This window comes from Saccostrea cucullata, unplaced genomic scaffold, assembly GCF_032062105.1.
Source record: "Saccostrea cucullata isolate Sc308-1 unplaced genomic scaffold, CSIRO_AGI_Scuc_v1 ctg377, whole genome shotgun sequence".
Taxonomy (NCBI): domain Eukaryota; kingdom Metazoa; phylum Mollusca; class Bivalvia; order Ostreida; family Ostreidae; genus Saccostrea; species Saccostrea cuccullata.
The window spans coordinates 162,108-187,972 of record NW_026924229.1 but is presented as its reverse complement, the minus strand read 5'-3'; the positions used below and the strand labels follow the sequence as shown (position 1 = coordinate 187,972).

The window sequence follows — 25,865 nt, the reverse complement described above, 5'->3', positions numbered from 1 at the left end:
ATAAAAGTCATAAAAAAAAATCACCAATCTTTTCAACCAGTTGTTTAAAATATATACCGTGTATTACAGCAATTACATCTTTTCAGCTGTCAAAATCAACAGTTCATGTTTCGAAGAAAAACAGAAATAAAAAAAATCGAGGCGGGGGTTTTCTATTTTTATTAAAAAATGATAAAGTTCATGTTTCAAAATATTCAATAAAGTATGCAATTTGTGATGATCAGGGCCCAGATATGGAATATATTTGTTTGCACCAGGAAGGTTTACTTTAAAAAGTTAATCACACCAAATCTTGTAATAAAGAACCATTTAAACCTGCTTAGTACCGAGGCAGTAAAAATAACCCCATCGTAAACTCAGCTCAAAAGAAACAGAGTTTCTAATAAAATCAAAACCCATTAGATGCTAATGGTCAAAGATTCTTTTGTAACAATCTTAAATGTCAAAAAAATGTTTCATGGAAATGATTATACCTTGTTTTGATGTACGACAAGGAAGAGGAAAAAAAAGTTCTGGAAAAAGCTTTTAGAATAAGATAGTATTACACCAAATGATGTACTGCTTAATATTTATATGATGTATTGGAGTTTGAGGTCTTTCGGAAAATGAAATATCTCTATCCATCTTTATAACCTTTTTATTTCATTCATTAATTCAACTTACTTAAGGTATACCTTTACTCAGAAGACAAAAAAATTCCACTGATAAGAACGAAAAACCACCTACTGCACATTGTACACCTATGATTCTTGTGTTAAATTTCAATTTCAAATACTAGTAATCAACTAGGTCAATGACCTACTTTTCATGCTAGTGGCCCCTGAATATTTCTCGGAAAATACCTCAATTTTCACACTATGACCAAGGGAACAGCGTTGCTTCATAAAAAGAAACGATTAGAGTTTGGGCCATAAACTTAAAATAATTATTACAGTCCGAATTTACTCTGTCATATTTACATTTTCCCCCATTTTTGAACAAATATTTTAAAAATCTGAATGATAAGAACTCGAGATTATTTGTAGCCTCAGGTTACTTTTGTTGCCCTAATTCTCATGGTATTAATATTATATGGGGTCAATGATCAAATTATTGAGATATGTTGTCTGGGATGGTTTTTGTTCATATTTTTGATTTTCTTCATTTCATAGCAGTTAATTATTTGGAAAAAAAATTTGAGCTTTAACACATAATAATATTTGCAAAATGATGATTAAAAATACATGTAACCTTTAAATTGTAATTAATATTGCAACAACTAAGAAATTTTCATAAAAATGAAAAATTAAAAAATTTTGTCCGAATTTCCTCTGCATTACCACACATTGATTTTTGTTCCTATTTATTTTCTTCGAATAATAAAATACTAAATATCAAAATTAATGTTGAGTTAAAACGTGGTTATTTTACACATTTAGAACAATTTTTGATTTAACATATTATACTTTTAAATATTTCCTTTGTGTTTTCTGAAACCTGAGTACGTCATCTATGGCACGCCAAATTCACACAAACGAGCTAAACATAGTTTCCCAGTTGATAAACTAGGTTTATCCTGTAGTTTACAAACCGTGAACCATAGTTAACAATTCGTTGACTATAGTTTTCATCTATAAAACTATATTTAACAGTTGTTACCTATAGTTTATGAATGCTAATCGAAGTTTATCTATCTGTAATAAAACATTAACAATATAGAAGTTGTTGAAAAACGTAGATTCACGTCTGTAAACTATAATTTACAATCGTAAACTATAGTTAAGAGTTGTAAATCATAGTTTACAAATCGTGAAACTGTATTCATGATAATGTACTATGTTTTGCAATCGCAAATGCTTGCTTTCAGTGTTAAGTATAGTTTACGGTTCTGAAACTAGATTATGGCGTTAACTATGGTTTACAGAAGTAAAATATAGTTTAACGTTTTATACTATAGTTTACATTACAGTCCGTAAACTATAGGTCACAACCGATAAACCTAGTTTATCGACTGTGAAACTATGTTTAGCTCATTTTTGTGAGTTTGACTTGCCACCCCTGTCTAGTTTTCTTTTACATAAAACTATCATTTATTCTTCATGACACAGTTCATTTCAGACCTAGAAAATTCATTCCTTGGCTATATGTTATCAATATCAATATCACCGATAAAATCTACCTAGTCATGTCATAGGCAATCCGACTCCATCAATTATACACTCCTTACTTAGTCCTCTTCGTGCTGGTTAGCACATAAGACCGTCACCAGAGACTTCCATGTTGGCCTGCCTTGTGTCCATCTTTGTACCTGTCGCCATGACCCGTTGTTCCCTTTTATTTCTTTCTCCACCGATCTTCTCCATGTCTCTTTTGGTCTTTCTCTCTTTTTATTACCAGTTGGTGCTCATCTCAATGCGACTCTTAGGATAGAGGGTGGATGCATTCTACATATGTGACCGACCCACAGCCATTTTTTTTATAACTTGAGATATTATTAGGAGAATTGTTTACTCAGAACATTTTGCTAAACTAATACAGTTATAATTAATACAGTGAATGTGTTTGGTACATGTATTTGGTTTAAATTTTTCCATAGTTGATTCTGTCTTTGACAAATCAACTCTCTGTCACCAAATTCTAAATACTGTAACTTTCCTTAACTTTCCTCCAACCCCACTTCACCAACCCGTATATTTTATTTTTAGTTCAGCCAATCCCACAGTAAAAACTACCTTTGGTTAACCCCATCCATGCGCGACTGACGACCCCATACTCTTTCCAAGCTGAACCTGATCATTCAAAAACTTCCGTCTTTGGTTAACCCTGAACCATCTCATTCTCCCACCAAGATGAACTTTGCTTCATTAATATTTTCTAGAATTGGTTAACACCGTTTTACCGCCTAGCTAAAACACATCTTCTTTGATGTAACCTGCTTTCCATTTAGTTCACCCTGATTCATCTCATATTAATAAACCGCACTATCAGTTACAAATGCATTCCGTCTTTGGTTCACCCTGCTCCACCTACATATTCTGCCTTACTGTTCGGCTCCATCAATGCCTCTCTGTCATTAACTTTAATATATTATATTGCTTGTACCATAATGCATATTATACATAAACTCGTATGCCTCATTTTTAAGCAATAATCTAATGCTGTCCACACATAACTTTGTTATTGTGTTAAAACTTAAGGTATTCTGGTCCATTTTAACAGAAGTGTGTTCTTTTGGGTGAGTGGGTGATTGAGTTCATGCTGTGCGAAACAAAAGCCACGTAATTTGCATTGGGATTTATGCTCTTTGCGAGGGGATGTTCCGCTTTGCGGCTCCCTTGTTTGGTGTAAGCCCTTACAATATGAATTTCACTGATCTGTATATTATTGAATAGTCGTCTCTCCTTCTCTTCACAGACAGCAGTTTCCTCCTGGCAAACGCCCGGATCATGGACTACCCCATTGTGTACTGCAACGACGGCTTCTGCAAACTCTCCGGCTACAACCGCGCGGAAGTCATGCAGAAGAGCAGCACGTGCAGTTTCATGTATGGCGACCTGACAGAAAAAGAAACCGTGGAGAAAGTCGAGACGGCATTCGAAGAAACGGAACAAACACAAGTCGAGATTCTACTCTACAAGAAAAATCGTAGGTTTCGAGATATAAAGTAAAGGAATTAACAATTCAAATTGAGGGTTCAAATTACACCGCCAAAATATTTGTTGTAATTTTTATTAATATAGTTTGCTCCAGCTAGGTTCTAAGAATTGAAACTAAAGTCTAATTAAAGTCAAATCTGACTGAAAATTTAATTCTTAAAGTTTGTCATACTTGGACAACAAGGCCTCTTTAGATTACCCACACCTTTCTAGTGCACTTTTCTCGGCTAATAATAGGCAGATTATGGTACATTATGTTATTATGCTATAAGATTAAGAATATCTATCATTATGGATGTTATAGGCTCATATTTTCTATGAATATGGTTGTTATAAATACCTTAACAGGCTTCATTATCTACAATTGTATTTTACACTTCTGAATTCTTTTCTCTGTGACGTATACCTCTTTCCAAGTGTACTTAGACACGCGATCGACCCTTCTAGAGCAGTTACAAAAAAGTATCTCGATTTCAGAAGGGTCGTTCGCGTAGGCACTAGATAGTCTTTTAAAATAACACATCATTTTTCACCACAACGTCATTATTTGGAGCCTTGTGTTTGGACCCCCCCCCCCCCGGGAAAACGCTTAGATTTTGAGCGCTTGGAGTGATATTACCAACTTGAGCAGTGGTGGGACATTTCCTTATTTCAATAATTGCAGCTTTTCTTTTCATTAAAACCTTGTGTACAAGTATACAACTGTCCAAGATGGATGTAATTTTGTAATTTGAATATTTTTATTTGAAAGGAAATTTCAAATTTTTATTTTTGTTTTTCAGATATATTTTATTGCATAATTGTCCTAAATAATTTGTTTTCAAAGCATAAATTCAACAAATTAAAAATAATTTGTGTAAAAATTTTAAGCCATTAAAATAATTGTCCGTCGGTGTTTCATACATTAATTAATCGGGTGTATCTCTTTTTGAATTTCCCTTTAAAGAACAATTGCATAACAATTAGGAACAAGATATAACATGTGCATGCTCATTTTATATAACCAAAAAATAAAAAATAAAAAGAATAGTCATGTGCATCTACTTGTAATATTACTACTACTGTCTAGAACAACTTTAAAAAAATGTTTCTTTGCCCTCTCCCAACCTACTAGCCGACAAACCTACAAAAAATACTCTGGATTCGTAATGTTGGAAAAAAAAATAGGGGGGGGTCCACCTATCTATTGACACATCTTTTATAATCTTGAGTCGGGAGAGGGCAAACAAACATTACTTCAGAGATGGACTTAACTGTTATATCCCTGTCACCTTTCGAAAAACGACCAACGGCTGACATTTTTGTGGCAAAAATCGCATTCTAAAGGGGACAGTTGACAGTTCATCTGCCATTGTCTTGCCTGATTTTGACATCCTTTTTTGTCGGCCGACCAATCTTGTAGGTGATCGATTCCTTCATTTGATTGATTGTATTTTTTTTGTGTTGCATCCAAGTATTTTTTTACCCACATAGAGACGTCATGGGTGATGGGTTTCAAATTTAGGCCCTTACTCGGCACACGTGTCAATTGAGTAATGGAGGATTACACCGCCTGCCGTGGCACGGGACCTCAGTTTTAAGTATCATCCGAAGGAACCGCAACTTTATATTATTTCAGTACTGCCGAGAGCTTTGCAAAGGATGCTACTATATTTTATCAAGGTCCGCCGCGACCTGGGCTCTATGCCAAACTAAACTAATACTTCGAATGTTCAGAGGGTCCGTGTAACACTTAACAATTTAAATTTCTAAAATGATTGAGGGTTTTAGAATATTTATAAAATAGTTCAAATTTCTAAAATTCAAAAATGTCAAACTGATTTGGTATATTGCAGTTTTTAACATTTTAGTTCCAAAATCTAAATTATCTAATTTCCAACAGGTTTACAATTTTAATTTTCTACTGTTTTACTTAAAATACTAGTAATCAAATTTCAGATTTCCAAAAACGATTTTTGTATTTTTGACTTTTGAGTTTTTAATCTACCGTTTGTTCAGAAAGTTTACGTTTAACAATCTTAAGTTTAGTAACATTTTTGTCTTCTAATTATTTGAAATTCACTTCAATCTTGTAAATATCAACTTTCCAAAGGTTTTTTTTTTTTTGGAGATTTGGTATTTTGATTCATTCGTATTTCAAATAACCAAAACACTCTGCGTTTTTAGAATTTTACTTTAAATATCCAAAATATCAAAATTTCAAACCCGATTTTCATTTTGAAAAGCCGTCCAATATTTTAACTATCTAAAAGCTCTTTTGCTTGACCAAAAGAGTTTTTGAAATAGTCTTTAGATTCAATACAGGTTTGGAATTTGATATTTTTGATATTTGAAGTAAAAGACTAAAAACACAAAATGTAAAAAGTGTTTTAGAATATCTAAAATTTGAGTGTTTGAATCAAAATTCTAAATTTCTAAAATTCTAAACCGTTTTGAAAGTTGAAATTTAGAAGTTTTTTAGGTAAATTTTAAATAATCAAAAGACAAAATATGTTACCGAATTTTGGAAAGTTAAGCGTAGCCCTAACTATGAACAAAACGTAGATTAAAAACTCAAAAGTTTAAAATAAAAAATCGTTTTTGGAAATTTGAATTTTGAACATTTAAGGTAAGAATGTGAAACAGTAAAACTTTAAAACCTGTTTGGAAATTTGAAAATTTAGATTTTTGAACTAAAATATCAAATTTCAATATACCAAATCAGTTTGAGTTTTTGAAATTTAGAAATTTGAACTAATATATTAACATTCTAAACTCAAAATCATTTTAGAAAATTGTCAAGTGTTACATGGACCTCACAGCATCCCATTTGTTTCATTTATCGGGTTAAAGTTCTTTCAAATTGAATGCATATTATTGTTAACTTTTCTCTTAATAAACTGAGCAGTTTTTCTTACACCAAAAAGTCGATGATAATTTCTACCTACTTTAACATCCTTCTTTTAAAAAATGTATTTTGTTTCCAGCATTTTCTTAAAGATTGTATAAAGGATGACAAAAGCTAGTTTAATTATTCATATCTTTTTTAATGTATAATTTACTGATATATGACGATGTTGTTTGATTGTTAAGTTAGAAGATAACAATGACCTAAACTTGGTATTCCATCATTGAAACCAAACTGATCTGTCGACAACAAAGGAAAAAAACCATTTAATTTTAAATATTCAGAACATATAATAATAATAATTCAAGAACCGCATCTTATCAAAAGTTTTTCTTCATTAAACCAGAAAAAATTAATTAAAAATTGATATCCTTTGTGCACTTGAAAAATGAAACTTCATGCAAGTTCAAAAAGGTGAAAAAATACTAAAACTCTTGATAAACAAATATTGGTTGGTAACTAACGAACAATTTAAATCTTATTATAACGTAAAATAACGTCAAATAGCGGTTGGTAACTTAATATCAGTCTAAATCTCTTGATAACGTCAAAAGTGTTATCTATACCTCTCATAAAGTGGTACGAAATCTTGATCACTATGACGTAATCGAGATTTAGTATCTTTCTATTCCTAGAGGTAGAATACTCAACAAAATTTGACGTTACCAATAAAAGTTTAATCTGACCACGAGTTACCTATCGGAATTTGACGTCATCGAGAACTTTTTTGATGGCATCGAAATTAAGTAGCCCTATGTAAAGTGCAGTACCCACTTTGGATGTTATAAAGAAATTAAATCTATTCATGAATTACCTACTGGTTTTTCACGTCTTCGAAATTAAAATACCGACCGGGAAGTACTGTACCCGTTTTTGACGTTATCAAGAAATACTTACTGGTATTTGACGTCATTGAAATTAAGTACCTCAGTGAAGTGCATTACCCATTTATGACGTCAAGAAATATATCTATCCACCAGTTGGATAAGATTAGGGTTAGGGTATATGACGTAATCAAGATTATTTTGTTCCACAGCTAAACTTAGCTGTCATAGATTAATTACTAGTAAGTTTTCTGTCACAGCGAAGGCGCTAATAAACACACATCTTACTAGACTAAAATTTCATTATCCAAGGTAAAAATTTATCATGTTGCAAAAATCGGTTGTTGACTCGCAATAACAAACAAAATTCTTCATTGTGAAAAGAGATACCATGGAATTTTAAGGAATGAAGCTAATTTTAACTTATGTTATACGATATAAGCAAACTTGGGGCAGTTTAGGCTCTATAAACTGCTTCGCGGTTATGTTATCCAATCAAATGACGTATTACAGCTAAAATTAAATTATTTAATAATGAAAAGAAGTATAGCAACTTCAAATATGACGTCATAGTAATGAATACCAGCTGCAGTATCTGTTTTTAGAAACATCCAGTTTATAAAGACTATTGTGACGTCAGCACTATTGTTGCTTCACAGAAGAACGTTTCCAATTTTAGAAACAACAGATTTATAAATTTTTAAAATAGAAGCATCCAGTCTATAACACTTTTTATGCTTGATCATGTGATCCAGTTTGAGCCAATCAGATAGTTGGAACGATAAAGAAAAATAATAAACGTTATTATATAAGTAAAATATATAAACTTCAGGTATATAGGAATGGCTGAGGAGATTTCTTAAGTCCAAAGCTGTTTTTCAATTTTATTTACCTGTCGCGTTAACCTAGTGTTTTGGCGTTCGTGAGGTCTGGTTTCGATTTCACGTTGACAATTCTGTCGATACTGAGATCCTTTACCCTTCCATTCTATGATATATAATACCAATTTCTGACGTTATCAACATATTAAATCTATCCGCACGGTGAATACAAATATTTGACGAAATCGAGAATCAGTACCCCTCTTTGAAGTTTTTTTTTTTGTTAGTTGTCGCTTTCGAAAATTTTTTTCTAATAAGATCCAATATTTGCCAGTGGAGGACTAAACTCGGCACTCAAGAAGTAGTGATGTATCTTTTTCGTGTGACTTTCAGGATTTATAGCTACCACGTCACGGTACCGCAGTTTTACGGTTTCATCCAAAGGACAGGTCTCGACGTTCCTCAGTGAGATTCGAACCCGCGGGCAAGGATCAACTTTTTACTCCGCGGAGCAGAGACTATCAATCACCCCACGCGTGCAACCCTCCTTACAGTACAATACATACTTCCGGTAATAGCAAAATTTAATTTGTCCGTGATGTACCTCTCAGTATTGAACAAATTCGAGATTTTCAGTACACATCCCTGAAGTACAGTACCAACTTTTGACGTTATCTGGAGATTTCTCCGTGAGGTGCATAGAATCTACCGTTTTTTGACGAAATCGCGATTTTTTTTATTCCCCATCCAAATATAGCTGTCAAAGATTTGAGGTCCCTATACATGTATATGAATTGAAGGCGCTAATATATACACATCTCACTCGATTAAAAATTTCATTATTCGGGTGAAAAAAAATCATTACAAAAATCAGTTAATGACACGGAATTAATTCCATAGTATATCTTTTTAAAGTAAATGTGTGGGTTATTAATGAAAAGATGTATTGAGTGTTATGGCAGCTTCGAGTACATTTATCACATACGAGGTAATATAAATAGAATGTTCACGTATATGAAAAAATTGGCTTTGCGGTTTTTTTCCCTTCCTAGATCCGAACTATATTGTTTTTGTCCTGTTTGTTTGTCTGTTTATCTGTTTGTCTGTCTGTCTATTGTCAACAGATGCATACTCCACTAAAAAAGTTCTTTCAAATGACATCAAGGTCAATGACCTTATGACCTTGACTGTGACCTATATGCTAAAAATAGCTTTTTCGAACTTTTGCAATAACTATTGAACCATGAAAGATATAGACTTCATATTTGGCATGCTTACTCCACTAAAAAAGCTCTTTCAATTGACACCAAGGTCATTGACCTTGTGACCTTGACTGTGACCTATATGCTAAAAATAACTTTTTTGAAATTTGGCCATAACATAAAAAATTTTCTTTACACTTAGCCCCCCCCCCCCACTTTCAATTTGCTTCCGACGCCAATGCATACGGAATTTTATGTTATTTCCTGATCATTACAAGGAGCACACGACGGGTGTGCGCCCGGTCGGTAGGGGATGCTCACTTTTCCATGGCACCTGACCCTACCCCTCATGTTTTAGAGGTTCTTGTTGCTCTGCTTCTGATTGGTATTGTTTGAATGGACTTCTGAGCTTGAATACTTTCGTTATCTCCATATATTTTATGTAACTAAAAGTTGTCTCAAAAAAGATTTCTTATTAAAATATGAGACGTTTGACAACAAACAATCAATCACAACAATTGACGACTGGATACTTCTACTTGTCTTGTTTACTTTTAATTGTTCTACTGTAATAACAGCAATGGTATACTTTTATCTATATTTACAGGCACCCCACTATGGCTACTTCTACATATTGCACCAATCAGAAACGAAAAGGAACAAGTGGTTCTTTTCCTGTGTACATTCAAAGACATCACAGCTTTAAAACAACCAATAGACGAAGAAGGAAGTAAGTGAAGATCTAAGAAATCCCTACCTCATCAAGAACATGTAAAAAAAGATACAATTTCCCTACCTCATCAAGAACATGTAGAAAAGATACCATTAACCTTCCTCATCAAGAACATGTAGCAAAGAATACAATTTCCTTACTCATCAAAAACATGTAGCAAAGATACCATTTCCCTACCTCATCAAGAACATGTAGAAAAGATACCATTTCCCTACCTCATCAAAAACATGTAGCAAAGATATAATTTCCCTTCCACATCAAGAACTTGTAGCAAAGATACAAATTTCCTTACCTCATCAAGAACATGTAGCAAAGATACCATTTCCTTACCTCAACAACAACATGCAGATACAAATTTCCCTACGTCATCAAGAACATGTAGCAAAGATACAAATTCCCTTACTTCTATAAGAACATGAAGCAAGGGAAAAATTCCCATAACATAAAAAACATATTGCAAATATAACAAATCTCTCTACCTCTACAATTTCCGTACCTCAACAAGAAAATGTACAAAAATACTAATTTTAAATCAGGGAACCTCAAGTCTACCCGCTACAATCTAACTGCTAATATAGCACATGTTTGGATTACAAAATATATCCTAAAGTATAAACAAATGCTTTATTTAAGTAAAGATGCATTTACTTAAAGTGTTTTCCTGATTAATTGTCATAGCGTGGGAGAAGCGTTATGGCTTTTCACTAATCTGAATTTAGTGCACTCTTGTAGCTCACCGCTAAATAAACTATTGGACGATGCATTCAAATAAACGGATTACAGACGGTTAGAAATTAATTATTGGTAATGTTACTTGTTGTCTCAGTTTTTACGCGACATTTGTTTCGCTTTGAAGAAATATCCGGTCTTATGCAGTATTTTGACTTTGAAGTCAAAAGCAGTTTCCGATAGTTTCGTGTCTAATTTCATTAAACTTGATGTCCCTGAGCAAATATGTCTTTCAATTAATTTTCAAAGATCGCACGTGACTTTTAAACAAGTGTACCCGTGCATAGACGCAAATTACGACCAGCTCTTGAGAACAGGAAAAAAAATCCCTAGCTGTGTTAACTCAAATAAAATGTTGTTTTAATTTAAATGGTTCTTTCAATGAAAATTTAAATGTTATTTAATAGCAAATTTCAGTATCCTCACAGGAAAATTTTTACAGAAATTGACCTGAACCCCCCCCCCCCTCAAATTTGGAAAATGAATAACATATTACTCATGAATATCAGTTGGTGTTTTCTTTCTAATTAAAGGTCAATGGACCTCGATTGTGACTGCATTTAATTGTTGAACATGCTGTTGTAGGTTTAAGCAAGTTTGCCAGACTTGCTCGTTCTGTGACAAGAAACCGTTCAACCCTGCTGCAATTCTCCTCTCACATGCCAAGCACCAAGTTCGACAACTCCAAGCCATCACAAATTGCAAATGTAGGTGGCGCTCTCAAAACCTTTAAGAAATTTATTTGTTAAGACGTCCAGTAATCTCAAGTTGTTTTTTTTTTACAGATGATGAGTCTGAACTCAGACGTACTGCCACAATACCGACTAGAAGCGCCAAAAACTCCCCCTCATATAATTCTTCATTACTGCTTATTTAAAACCGTGTGGGACTGGATCATCCTGTTTCTGACATTTTACACCGCCGTGACAGTTCCTTACAATACCGCCTTCAAAAACAAAACCATGGACCAAGTTCCTCTTCTTGTCATTGACAGCATCGTCGACGTCGTCTTTTTCGTCGACATCATCCTCAACTTCCACACCACATTTGTGGGTCCTAGTGGGGAAGTTATTTCTGATTCAAAAATAATCCGAATGAACTACTTGAAAAGTTGGTTTGTTGTCGACGTGTTGTCCTGCCTACCATACGATGTGTTCAATGCATTTCAATATGTTGATGATGTAAGTTGACACCCTTTTCAATAAAAGCAGTCCTCGAATTCTATGCAAATGTTCAAATATCTTTATATAAATTCTTTATTTACCGTTTCTTTTTTAGGGTATCAGTACACTTTTTAGTGCTCTGAAAGTTGTCCGTTTATTAAGACTTGGTCGAGTTGTCCGAAAATTGGACCATTATCTGGAATATGGAGCCGCCATGTTGATACTTCTGATCCTTGTGTTTATTCTTTTTGCTCATTGGTTCGCTTGTGGATGGTACAGTATTGGACTAAGTGAAATTCAGAGTGGGATATCATACGGTTGGCTCACCTATTTATCGAATACTACTGGAGACGTATTTTATTTTCTGAATGGAACATCGGAACTGGACGTTTCTGGGGGGCCAGGAAAGGGGATGCGGTACCTGACCTCCCTTTACTTCACCTTATCTTGCATGACCGGTGTAGGATTTGGAAATGTTGCTGCAAATACAGAGCATGAAAAGCTATTCTCAATTTTTATGATGATTATTGGAGGTAAATTATCATATGCATATTATCAACATTTGTTTTTCTACGGAATATGATTTTCCGTACCAACAAGAAATTTTCCTTCTCATTGTAGCTCTACTTTACGCACTTATCTTTTCCAACGTAACTACCATATTTCAACAATTCTACGCAAACTTTGCTCGCTATCACGACATGCTGAATAGCGTGCGGGAGTTCATGAAGCTACATGACGTCCCAAAGTCTCTCAGTGAACGTGTCATGGATTACATTGTATCCACGTGGGCAATCACTAAGGGAATCGATGCAACCAAGGTACTGCACCACCACAAATGCCTAATTCAATCATTCCTTGAGTCGAATTTAAGTATATAATGTATGCCTGCAGCAAAACATTCTATTACATTTTAATTACAGGTCTTGAATTACTGCCCAAAAGACATGAAAGCAGATCTTTGTGTTCATCTAAATCGAAAGGTATTTTTGGAGCATCCTGCTTTCCGCCTAGCTAGTGATGGTTGTCTACGAGCACTTGCTATGCATTTTAATATGACGCACAGTGCCCCGGGAGACCTTATCTTTCACCAGGGAGAGAGTCTCGATGCTTTGTGTTTTGTTGTCACGGGATCTCTAGAAGTCATCCAGGATGATGAAGTCGTTGCAATTTTGAGTAAGTATCCAGAATATAATTTTCGCGCGAGTTTCAAAGACAAATTTCAACAAAGTTCAGTATGTAAATGGTTTGTACTCTTCTTAGTCTCCTGGTCCCATCTCTGGAATTCCCATGTGGTCATGTTTTATATCCTGTTGACAGACTGTGTGTATTTTTTTAAATTGACCACTGTTTTTATCATCCGCTTTTTCATTCTTGATATTACATCAAAATTCATGTCATTGAAAAAAACATCCATATTTCTTTAACAGATGTGGAATTACAGACATGTTTTTGAATTAGTATTATTTCATTCATTTATTTGTAAATTGTCCGTTTCATTCCTGACATTTTCTTTATTTCAGGTAAGGGTGACGTCTTTGGGGACAACTTTTGGAAGGAACACACAATTGGCCAATCAACAGCAAACGTTCGAGCACTAACGTACTGTGACCTTCACACAATCAAACGAGGGCGTCTGCTGGAAGTGCTGGAATTCTACCACGCTTTTGCTAATTCTTTCGCAAGGAACCTTACACTCACTTATAACCTTAGACACAGGGTAAATATTAAATTTCAAAACTATATACTATGATTGGAATGCTAGGTTAACAGTCTTCTTGATTGCTCCTTTTTCTTTTTAGCTGATTTTCAGGAAGGTTGCTGATGTCAAGAAAGAGAAAGAACTTGCTGAAAAAAGAAAGAACGATCCTCCTCTAGAGTTATCAAGTGATCATCCTGTTAGAAAACTTATTTCTAGATTTAGAAAGATCAGTGATGCAAAGGCGATGCAAACTAATACTGACCCCGAAAAGGGAAGCAAGGCAGATATGAACGGAGGAGAGAGAGGCGGGCCCGAAAAGTCACGAAGTTTTGCTCGCCTTATCAATGTTACCGAAAACTCCGCTCCTAAAACGGGCGGAGGATCCTCGAAATGGGGTAAAATGGTGAATGGCACTGGTCCTTCAGACGGTGAAGGCAAGCAGAATAAACCAATTAACGAAAACAAAGAGGAGCCCAAGAATGGGGAGCCCCATAAACAGCACTTAAAACCTGCTCCAAAGTGGGGCAAAATGATGGGGAGAAATATGGAACAAAGTAAAGACACTGAAAAAGAAGAAACTCAGAACAATCTACGAAAGACAGAGTCAATGGACAGTGGTATAATTCGTAGCAATGTGAAACTGGATCTTATTAACGAAGAAACAGTCGAGCACTCAGTGTTGATGCGGAATGAGACTAACAATAACATAACAAGTCGTGATACTTCTATCTCTGCTATGTCTGTAGCAGAACGTCATATGTTGACATCAATTCATGACATTAAACTAGAAATGAAAGAGGACATGGACATCTTACATCAAAAAATGAATAGAATAGACGAGCAAATCGCGGAAATTTTACGGATGTTCTCCCCTAGTACCTCTTCATGTTCCTCAAACGAGGACTCCACTTATCCACATTCCAAAGACAATTCTGAAGGGAACACCGAAAATAACACTAGTGCGGATCCCGCCACTGAATCCTCGGGAGAAGAATCTCCCAAACCCACAATGCTTATTTGTGATGTGGAGTTCATTCCAAAAGTTACACGTGAAAGTCCGATTCTGAATCTTCCAAAAGACAGTGACGCCAATACGACACGGTCTAATTCCGTGTCTTTAGGTGTTTCTCCGATAAGCCGACTTTCGTCGTCAGCAAGTCATTCTACTTTACAGGGTAATCATATAGGGCATCCTTCAGATAATGTTACTTTGTCAAATCTCAAAAAATCAAAGGAGGAACCTCAGAGTGGGTCATCCAATAACTCTTCAAAACCGAATTCCTCAACAGACAAGGGACATCTTCAAGTTCAGAATATCAACACGGTCTCCAGTCACAAAACGTCATCAGATACTTCTATTATTAAAACATCAACGGCAAGTAGTGGACGTGTTTCAACTCCAGCAAGTAATGAACGTGTTTCATTTCCGACAAGCAATGACCGTGTTCCATCTCCAATAGTTGGCGGACCTGTTTTATCTCCAGCAAGTAGTGAACAAGTTTCTACTCATGTTTCTAACGAGAGAAATAACGCAATGTCGAGTACTAAAGGTGGAAGTAGCACACAGTCTAACGCCAAAGATGGAAATAATACATCTCCCGTTGTTCGTGAACATGTTTCTCTTTCAGATTCCATAACTCAAAACACGCCTCCAAAGATCAGAAAAGGTACACCACCACCGCCTAGTCAAGTAATGCAAAATAAAAACAACGGAGGATATAAATCAACGTCATCTTCAAATGGTGAAAATAATGTATTATCCTCACAAGAGAACTTAAAGACTTCATCTGTCTATGCTGCAAATCAAATCCTATCAAAGAACAGTCAATATTCACCATCAACAAAGGACGCATATCCGCTAATTTCTGCACTTGGTCCGGCAGCTGGGTATTCCATGAATCCCACGGGAATGTCTACTCCGAGACCGATATCTCCTAAATCATCAGCAAGTCAGTTGTCGCCGCCTTTGGGACCTGCAGCCTCAATAAGTGACGTAAGCGTGACTGACGTGTCTAGCCCGCGAAACGTTATTTCTATGGCAGACGATGTGCTAAAAATGAAAACAAAAACCCCTAGAGGCTCTCAAGACCAAAGACTTAAATACAGTTCAAATATTCATAGTTTAAGTAAAGCAAAAACGGACAGAAAGATGTCACCTGACTCTCAGCGTCCGGAGACGCGAAGAATCCCCGGGGGGATCACCTTACCCCTGGACAACGAAGGGGCTCATGTCAAGGACCGTGACCTTGATATTTTATGAGACCTATACCGTGTGTTCTTGAAAAAAATCCCGAAAATTCTGCGATGTGGTTTTCACTGTGTGACGCATTATCCTAGTTGTGATATAATATGTAAATTATTTGCGCCCAAGTGACAATTCTAGGACTAGACAAAACTCAGGCTGTTTATTTTTTGTCCTGTGTGGTAAGAGAATTCAGCGGGTAGTTCCCGTGGACGTCTAAAACGCTGTTGTAAGTTCAAGACTTGGAAAAGTTCTTCGAACACCGGGTTTATTGTTGATTAGACGCTGTTGAGCTTCGTGTTTTTACACATATCGTTCCTAGTCAAAAATGATTTTTTTTTTGCAAAAGAAAAAAAGACAAGAAGCTTTACAGCTTCATTAATATTTGCTTTCATTGTGAAAAAACACTATAATCTTAAACCGGAAATCGCACTCTAAGTTATAAAATTTAAAGTTCAATCTCCGAAACACAATTTCAATCCGTGTTTCACCAATTGTTTCACTGTACAGTATGAGGATGACCAACCATTTGCACTGAGGTCTAAGAGTGTAACGATATGCAATTTTCTTTTCTTTATTGCCTTTTTGTGAAATATGTTATATACACCGTTTTAAACACATTTTCCCCTTCTATTACACATATTTTAACGATGAACATTATGTTATGAATTGTTGTTGACATTGTAATTTTAAACACAAGTTTTTATGTTCTTGCCAGTGGGCTTTCGTTACTAGAATAGCAGGGTCGGTCCACAGTAAGTTAATATACAATTTATTTTGACATGTTTTTTTTTTTTCTAGTTTACAATATGTATCTGAAAGTTAATAATAAATATTGTCAGATAGATTTTACATTCGGGCATGTTTCAGTTTCTATTCATAGTAAACAAACGTGCACGAATTCAAGCAGAGAAACTATATCTTTATTTTTTCTTTAGGCCTATATCAGATATGCTCCTGTATTATAAAAATAAAAAAAATAAGTTATGGCACTAATTGTAACCTTAACCTGACCTTCTGCTATTTTATTATTGTTTAAGATATTAACTTATAATCTGATACACGGTAAAAGAGTTTTCTTTTCAAATCACCCTATAGTGAAAATGGTTAATGAACCCGCCTATATTTATGTGTCCAACTTCAATATTTATTTCTTCAAATAGTTCTACAAATCATATGTAAATGTACCTTTGGACCTGATCAAGCTACCCCAAACCACATATAATCGTGGGTCAATCAGTAGCCGGAGTAATTTAACCCAGTCTGTTACCCGCCATTGAACGAGCATGTTAACTTTACTGTGTGGATCGGCCCCCTAGAATAAGTCATAAGAATGCTTGACAATTTTCATTTCTGAAAATTGCACAAGTTTTCGATTATAATTTATTAATTGTATATATATATATTTCGTGATAAACACGTATTTCAGTGTTTAGCTTGTCCATTATTCATTGAAGACCCTTACATACACTTAATAGTTTCTACACGATGACATTATAAAGCAATTGGTCCATTAGAAAATGAAAGTAGACCAGTGCGCGTTTTTATTTCGTCTAAAAAATTACGTTAAAGCATATTGCTTAAAAATACTATGATACATTATAGACAGTGTCGAGTTCTTTTTTCTTTTTAAGTAATGTTATTGAAAAGTCTTCATTGCAGTAGAATCAAGAAATATTCTTTCTAATAACGCCATTTCATTACATAATTTTACTTCATCATAAACTTTATATATTCAATAGTGTTTTACTGTCTTCATATTTTTATTTTTTATTGCTTTCGTAATTAAATCACAGACCACTCCCTCCATTTAATCAGCTCTATGCCAAAATAGTCCATAGTCACGTGAGGAGGGCAACCCGAAAAACATAGTTATACACAATAACATAGTTACACATAAATGACAAAGTTACATATATTTCTCGCCAATTAATTAATTGATATAGTTGCACATATTTCTCATTATTCTTCTGTACTTGAATGAATAGTTACACATGTTTCTCACCAAAACATTTATGGTTACGCATATTTCTTACCATCAATGACAATTACACATATCTCTCATTGTTCTTCTGTACTTTGACAAGTTACACATATTTCACACCATTTTTCTGTACTTTTCTCCCAACACATAACTATATAATCACCAAAAAAGGACAAAGTTACCAATGTTTCTTACTAACAAAATAACATAATTCACACAAATTTCTCATCGTTCATCTGTATTTAAATGACCTTTCAACACATATATCTGAAATGAAATGACAAGTTACACATATTTGTAATTGTTTTACTGTACTAAATGACATTTCATACATATTTCTTAACATATTCAATTTATTTTTAAATGACAAAGTCACACATTTATCTCATCAATTAAGTAAAATGATGTAGAAACCCAAATTTCTCTGACTACATTCCACTGTATTTTAATGGCTAAGCTTAACATATTTCAATCTCACCCTTTAACTGAACGTTAATAAATACTAGTACACATAAGTCTCTGTACATTCCACTTTACTTAAATAACAAAGTTAAAAAAAATTCTTGCACACTGGTCTACTGTAGATAAATGTGAATGTTACAAATTGCTTATAAACATAAAGTTCAGTTTCTAGTCAGAAATATATTTTTTCCAATAAACCATGTCAATGTTTTATTGCCCTCTGTATTTTTTCTCCTTCAAATTTCCTGTACTGTTTTACTGCAATAGTACCTCTTTGTTAACCAATAAAATGTGATATCTTGTTACTGTTTTTATATCAGCCCTCTAAAACCTTTTCATTGGCTGTTGTAGTCATGTGATTAAAAAGACATTCCTATGAAATGAACATTACCATCAGTTTGTTGTTAATACATTTTTTTTTATTTTTAATTCAATAAATGAAAAAAATAACCATATTTGTTACAGAGTTTGTTTTCCTTTCTAACCTAAACCTGAATAAATGTTACTTATAGTGATTCACAGAAAGCAGTAAAATTTCATTAAATTCTACATTATTCTATGGATCATATTGAATTTTATCCTACCTTCGTATCATTCTTATTTGGTAAATATGTGAGAAAACTTATAATAATTTTGGTTGCTGTTATATAAGGTCATTATTGTATTTAATAAAATCTTTAATAATAGAAACATGTGAAAATGAATATAAGATTTTCTTGTGTACTTCAAAACCATTTTCTCTTTAAAAAAAAAAGATGATTTACAGCATTTAATCAAGAAAAAAAAAATTATTTTTTACTGTTCTTTCTAGCAATAAGCTGTGAACAAATTAGAAAATATTTAGTATCCCATGACCAAAATCACTACATTCAGAGAGTACTGTACATGATACCACACGATGGCCAATTTTCATGGATATCTCAAAAGTTTTAACCTTCTTGGAATTTTTCAATTTTATGGACAGATGCTGTATCTTGTTATAATACCACAGACATAACTAGCTATTTTTATATGTTTACTGAGACTTTATACATGTATACGGATCATAGATATAGGTATGAAAATTGGACGCTTTACAATTCAGATGATACCTAATGTGAGTATTTGGCAAGAAATTCAAAAACAGGGTAAATTAATCTGTTGTCGACTAGTGTCCATTTTCCAGGTCATGTGAGACTGTGTGCTTCCTGAATCCATGTCACTGATGAGTTTGTAATAACCATCCTATCTTTTGTGATAAAGCAGTGATCATAATGAAACTGATTTCTCATTCATCTAGATGAAGCTGACATATATTTCTGTTTCAAGATCCGATAATTAGCTTCCATTAATAAAGGCGACCATTGTTAAATATTGTAATTATGTCTCTGAAGAGAGATAAAGTCAATAGAATTCTGATAAAAACAATATCATCGTTGTCTACAATAGACTTTGATGAGGGTGTGGAAATGACGGCAGATTACCCTAGTCACTAGTCAAAGATTCATCTGATCTTTGTTCCCGCAAGTTAGTTTTTTTCTTTTTAAAATGTTTTTTTTTCTTCTTTTGGTCCAATGTTTTCTTTGCTGTTTGCTTTATGAGACAAATTTCAGCTCCACACAGCTTCCAAGGAAAAAGTACCTAAAATTAAAAAAAAAAATCATAAATCAGAAAAGTCATTGAAATCAGAAAAGTCATTACAAAGTCTGAGAAATATTTTTTTCATATTGTAAAAGTTTATAAATATAACATTAACACAACGAATATAAATAATTTCTCCACTTCTTTTAAACCTCTAGAGACTTGATACAATATCAATCAGATGACTAAACGTGATACAGATTTAATCCCTTAAGGGCTGAAGTGTGGAAATTTTGTCATTTGACTGAAGAGGAAAAAAGAAGGAATAATGCCTTTATGGATTATGCTGATGATATCACTTATACTATGAAGTCATCATTAGTCTTTGCTCCATAAAAAGGCTTAATAATAACAGATAGAAAACAGAGACAAGACAGACAGACATACAGACGGTTAAATCAGTGATATATTTACTACTGGTTACCCGTGTACTTGTTCACTGGTTATCCACTGGACAGAATAAAGCTTGTAAATATAGACTTCACAAGCCAAGCCTCTAACACGTTATTTTGTTTATGTAGGGACCGGTATATATTTGTTAAAGCCTTGTTTCCTTTCACTGCCTCAATGTTGTCGCATCACTAATTATATATTGAAAGTTAATGAATAATTAAAAAGTTCGCAGGTTATTAGATAGATGGCACTTAAGCTGATGATATTGGTTGCATAATAATGATGTAATTAAGTCATTTTTTATCACTCTTCATCCACTATTACATCTTTCATACATTTTTCATAGGAAAAAAAAGCTAACAGAACTGATTACCAATAGTTATTCAGTTCCTAAGAGTAAGACTGATGTAATGTTTGTTTTAATTGGTTGCAGTCAATCGTTGTCATTGGTTACTTAAGCCATTAATGACAATACAAATTAATGTTTCTTTCGAAATAACAGCTATCTTCAAAACGTTTACGTTGGCCATATTAACCTTTTCCCTGAATTGCTCTTCACACAAGCTTAGTACAGTTGCACTTTTACTAGAATGGATAAAGTGATGGGGAAAAAAGTTTCATATCACAAAAATTACAGACATTAATTTTGTACTATAATAATTTTTCTGTAACTTTGTCTCCAAAAGATGCAAATTGTTACTAATAAAAAATGGACACAGGAAATTCAAGAAATAATTAATTTTGTCTTGATCTGTTGCTTATTACTTTCCTGATTTTTCCTGTACATCACATTCATAAACATACAAGGGATATTTTTTAACACTTTGGTACTAGACATTAATACTCTATGTGAACATAAATTGGCGCAATCAAAATTTAGCTACCGTAAATCATCGTGTTTTGAGTTCTTGGCTTCTTCATGAATTAGTGCTACACTCTTCCACACTGTATGTACATGTGTATTACTTTTAGATGATTTTTTTTAGCATTACTCATGAATTAGCCCATAAAGTCTGTGCCAAAGCTGCTAAAATATGAAGCCCGCTTTTTTAAGAGCATGTACAATATGTCCCCACTTTTTATTGAAAAACAAGTAAACTGGGTAGTCTTGAAATATAAAGGAATATCGTATTTTTAAATCCCTTAAATTCAAAATTAGCTAATTTTTAGCTGGTACGTGAGCTCAGGTAACTGGTTATCTCGTTAATTAGTTAGTTACAGTTTGTTGGTTAATTATTTTAGTTAATTTGCTGGTTATTTTCATTAGTTACAATGTTGGTTATTTAGCTGATAACACACATTAGTTTTACCTAATTTCAGCTTTCCTTTGAACAGTCCTTGGCATGTGAGTTGCGCTTTATTTCCATGCTAGACTGCACACAGCAATATAAGATTGCGTAAACAGTTGCTAAGGCCTGGAAATTCCCTGGAAAGAAAAGTTATAAGCTACAATGACAAATTGAACTAGTGCTAATTGTAACATATAAACAATGTTAAACGCTTACCTTTTGGTGCCATATTCCCTGTAAGCTTCATTAAATAAGACAAACTCTATGCATCTGAGATTTTAACAACATTTACAAAGAAGTGTACAAAAATCATTTAAACTTTAGCATTGCACGCGTGCACATGTGAATGCATTTGCATGACCATATCATATTGTCTACACAATCTATATTTTTAATACACTGAATATTAAAGTATTTAATCCAAAATTATTTAAAAAATACACTCATTCAAGTGTATGTTTGATTTTACTCAATTCACGTGCACGCACGTGTATACATGAGCATGGTGACCATACCTTCTTGTAGAAGTCCATTACATCTATCTATGTTCTACATTCCACCCCGTTTGGGTGAAAACTAAGGGAGTAATAGCTGTTTAAACTTTCAGCCAATCAGATTGCAGCACATGTACACGCATGTGTATGCATGTGCATGGTGACCATACCTACTTGTAGAAGTCCATTATATCTATCTATGTTCCAAATTCCATCCTGTTTGGTTGAAAACCAAGGGAGTTATAGCTGTTTAAAGTTTCAGCCAATCAGATTGCAACGCACGTGCATGCACGTGTTTTCATGATAATTGCTTTATTTCATGTTGTAGGATATCCTAATGCAATGTTCAAAATTTCAAAGGATTTAAACAACAAGAAAGATATTTTTAGTTGCAGCCAATCAGAGCGAAGTGCACGTGCATGCGCGTGAGATCTTGCTATTTTCACCATGTCGTCATGTCTATACTACTAATATATCCTCACATTATGAGTTTCAAAGCATTTCATCTAAAAATAGAACAGTTGTGGCTATATCTACTATATTGGTCATTTCACGTGTTGCACGTGCACGCTCTTGCAAGCACGTGCGCGCAAAATGACCTTGATTCCGCAAATCTACATAACATGTCTACTAACCCTAAAAAGGTTTTACCTACATCGGACGAACAGTTTACAAGATCATTCCCGTACAAAAAAGTTCCAGGAAGAAGAAGAAGAAGAAAAATAATAATAATAAGAAGAAGAAGAAGAAACAGAGTAAAAACAATATGTTCCCCAACTTCGTTTGGGGAACATAATTAACATATAAACAACTGTATTACTTATTTACTTCATCATCATTGTAAACATAATGAAACTAATTGAAGTTCCAATGTAATTCTATCAACACAATGGGAGCAAATTTATATCAGTAAATCAGCATGCAAATTTGTAACACTATAAATTACATTACATAAAATATCTATATTTTTCACTTCTGATTAGCATTTCTTAATCAATTTCCTGAAATAAATTTCCTAGCTGTCTTTATTTATTTGGACATTATTATGCATTCTGTTGGCAACTTTGTTCTTTTTTTTTTACCTCGTATATTGCTCTAGTCAGCAACCTTGTTCTTTCCTATTGTAATCTAATGTACATATTTGTCTTTTCTCTCTAATTTGATCTGTAATTGTTTTTCCTATTTTTTTTCTTTTGTGATGTTTACATAATTTAATGTGTTCATATTCATGCAATCTCCTACGAGAGGAAATAAAGACAGAATGAATGAATGAATGAATATTCACTAATAATAACAGCAAATCAAAGTACATGTTTTTTTTGTACATGTATATATATATATATATATATATAGTGCTAATAATTTCTGGAACTCTTGAATTTAGAATTTAGTATGGCACATTGTAATACCAAAATAGAATAGTAATTGCTTCCTCTTTGAAATCAGTTGTTAGACAATTATTACTGGTGAACCATAAAAGTCATTTTATCAATTTTTATCCTCTTTCTGGCAATTTTGTTGCTGTGTTTTCCTTAAATCTCAATAGTTTTAGACTTTCATGACTCTAAAACTTACTTCTCAAAACTGCTTAGTAATTTAATTAAAAATTATTCTATTCCAGTCACCTAATCATAACAATTAATTTTTATTTTTTGCCATAGTAAGCTGCTCTTTATATTTCTTCCATGCTATTTCAGTGTCCCATCCCTGTTTTTTTTTTTCCCTTTTGGTACACTGTTAAATGGATTTAAAAAAAAGAGGCCCACTTTATGCCACATAGCTCACCTGAGCACACTGGCTAAAGGAAGCAGAATCAGATATTGACTTTAGCTCAGGTGAGCTAAAAATTAGGGTAAAGTAGGGGTTGATAACAGAAAAAAGTTGAATCTTTACATAAATTAGTATTTTAGAAATTAAGTTTGTTAAAATATTTAAAGCCTGAAAAAGTTTAATGCACTAAGATTTAAGCATTTAAATGCTACATATTTTTCTGGAAAGTAGAGTCAATCATCCAATTTTAAAAGTATAGCTACACAATTTGGATATTTCTATAATATTTAATTCAATCTGGAAATATTTCACTTGAAGCCTTCAATAAATACAGACAGCAAGTGCAAAACAGTTCACCTAAAAAAGCTCTCCAGAAATAAAATGTGACTTTCTATTCATAGGATACTATAACATATAATCGAGCACTGACAACTTTAAATGGTTAAGTTATACCAAATTCTCGTGGAAAGGATAGGCTAATTCTTTGTTCAGGATCAGAAGTGTGACATTTACACAAAGGTTCAGAGCATGCTGTTCTTGTGTGAAAAATAAACATCAAGGGAGAGACCATTCACACGAGATCTGAATGATCTACGACGAAACTGATCGAGATATTTCCCCTCCCCAAATAGGACGGCTGCAGAGACATTGTAGTTTGTTCACCCCACGACTTCAAAGACCCAAAGATATATGTGTCTTCACAAAAGTCTGTTATACTGAGAAAAAAAGGATCGATGCGACCTTAAAAAGGGAGATAATAACACTTTAATGATGAGATATATCAAACGCGCTGTATTGTAAATCGAGAAAATTAGCCACGCTACATAAGCAATGCATCTAAAGATCTTTTGATGAACATAAAATCAATATGGGAAATTACAAACCTACAGTATCCCAGCATGGAATGAAGTATAGTTTTAATGAAAAAATCTCATCCTCACCAGATGTACCTATTATTTAAGTTTTGATAAACTGACTTTGATCCTTCTCTTTGAAATTACTGATCATTTTTTTTCCCATTTAATTTCAATGTCCTAAGATTTTCTATTTCAGACTAAACAATTGAAAAATTCATCAAATATTTTCAATTTCACTGCAATAAATTTTCATATTAGAAAGAAATCAAAGATAGAACAAAAACAAAATTTTAATTTAGAAAAACTGTCATTATAATATTTACACTTAAAAGGGGATAGCTGGGCCATTGTGTCACATCATTTTGACAATTTATCTTGTAAAAGTTGGGAAAAAAAATTATTGATCAAAAACAAGAGTGAATTAATGAAAGGGTTAAATTTCTCAGTGAGTATAAAATACAAAATAAATCTTTCTTCAATTCAACCTGAAGATGGGTGTAAATGCTAGGGAGAAAAAGGGCAGGGGGGGGGGGGGGCAAGAGAGAGATAGAGATACAAATAGGAGTGCTCTTGTATTTAGGGTCCGATTTTAGTTTTACAGAAAAAATGACTTAGATAAAAATATAATTTTGCAAATTAATATTTTTTTAAAATTAGGCGAATAAAATAACAGTTGAAATTAATCTATAATCTAAAATACAAAGTTGGCATAGTCCAAAGCAAGAAATCTCCTCAAATCGTGTTTACAAGATGTCAGAAAATGGTTTCATTTACAGCGAGATTTGAATCTGAGAAGCCTGTATTGATTCTCATTGATTAAATGGTTGGTGCATGGTTGCACGTTTCTGATACACAATTAAAGAAGGTGAAAGTCCTCTGTGAATAATAAACTCTGATATCAAGTTAATGATGGTGTGTATTATAACGAAAGAAATCCGAGGAAATGGCAAGGTTTAGTAACTAAACTTGACAGGTTAAGCTATTTCTTTCTCTTAAATCTGAACTGCCACAAGTATCTGGAATGACCCATTCTAAATCCTTAATACTTTGATCAATTA

General features: G+C 33.5%; 2 protein-coding genes across 2 annotated transcripts in view; one reads left to right on the top strand and one right to left on the bottom strand.

The window, feature by feature from the left end:
• Positions 1-16,251, top strand: part of LOC134265995 (potassium voltage-gated channel subfamily H member 1-like) — a 37,414-nt gene extending 21,163 nt beyond the window's left edge. Inside the window, exons 2-10 of the mRNA XM_062748205.1 lie at positions 3,394-3,624; positions 9,977-10,099; positions 11,417-11,538; positions 11,617-12,012; positions 12,110-12,527; positions 12,616-12,815; positions 12,918-13,170; positions 13,518-13,714; positions 13,797-16,251. Coding sequence (XP_062604189.1) covers positions 3,394-3,624; positions 9,977-10,099; positions 11,417-11,538; positions 11,617-12,012; positions 12,110-12,527; positions 12,616-12,815; positions 12,918-13,170; positions 13,518-13,714; positions 13,797-15,956 — 4,100 coding nt within the window. The 3' untranslated portion in view covers positions 15,957-16,251. The remainder of the gene's footprint in view (positions 1-3,393; positions 3,625-9,976; positions 10,100-11,416; positions 11,539-11,616; positions 12,013-12,109; positions 12,528-12,615; positions 12,816-12,917; positions 13,171-13,517; positions 13,715-13,796) is intronic.
• Positions 16,252-17,828: 1,577 nt separating this feature from the next.
• Positions 17,829-25,865, bottom strand: part of LOC134265985 (protein-cysteine N-palmitoyltransferase HHAT-like) — a 29,111-nt gene continuing 21,074 nt past the window's right edge. Inside the window, exons 20-21 of the mRNA XM_062748181.1 lie at positions 21,708-21,823; positions 17,829-20,004 (exon numbers count right to left, since the gene is read on the bottom strand). Coding sequence (XP_062604165.1) covers positions 21,714-21,823 — 110 coding nt within the window. The 3' untranslated portion in view covers positions 17,829-20,004; positions 21,708-21,713. The remainder of the gene's footprint in view (positions 20,005-21,707; positions 21,824-25,865) is intronic.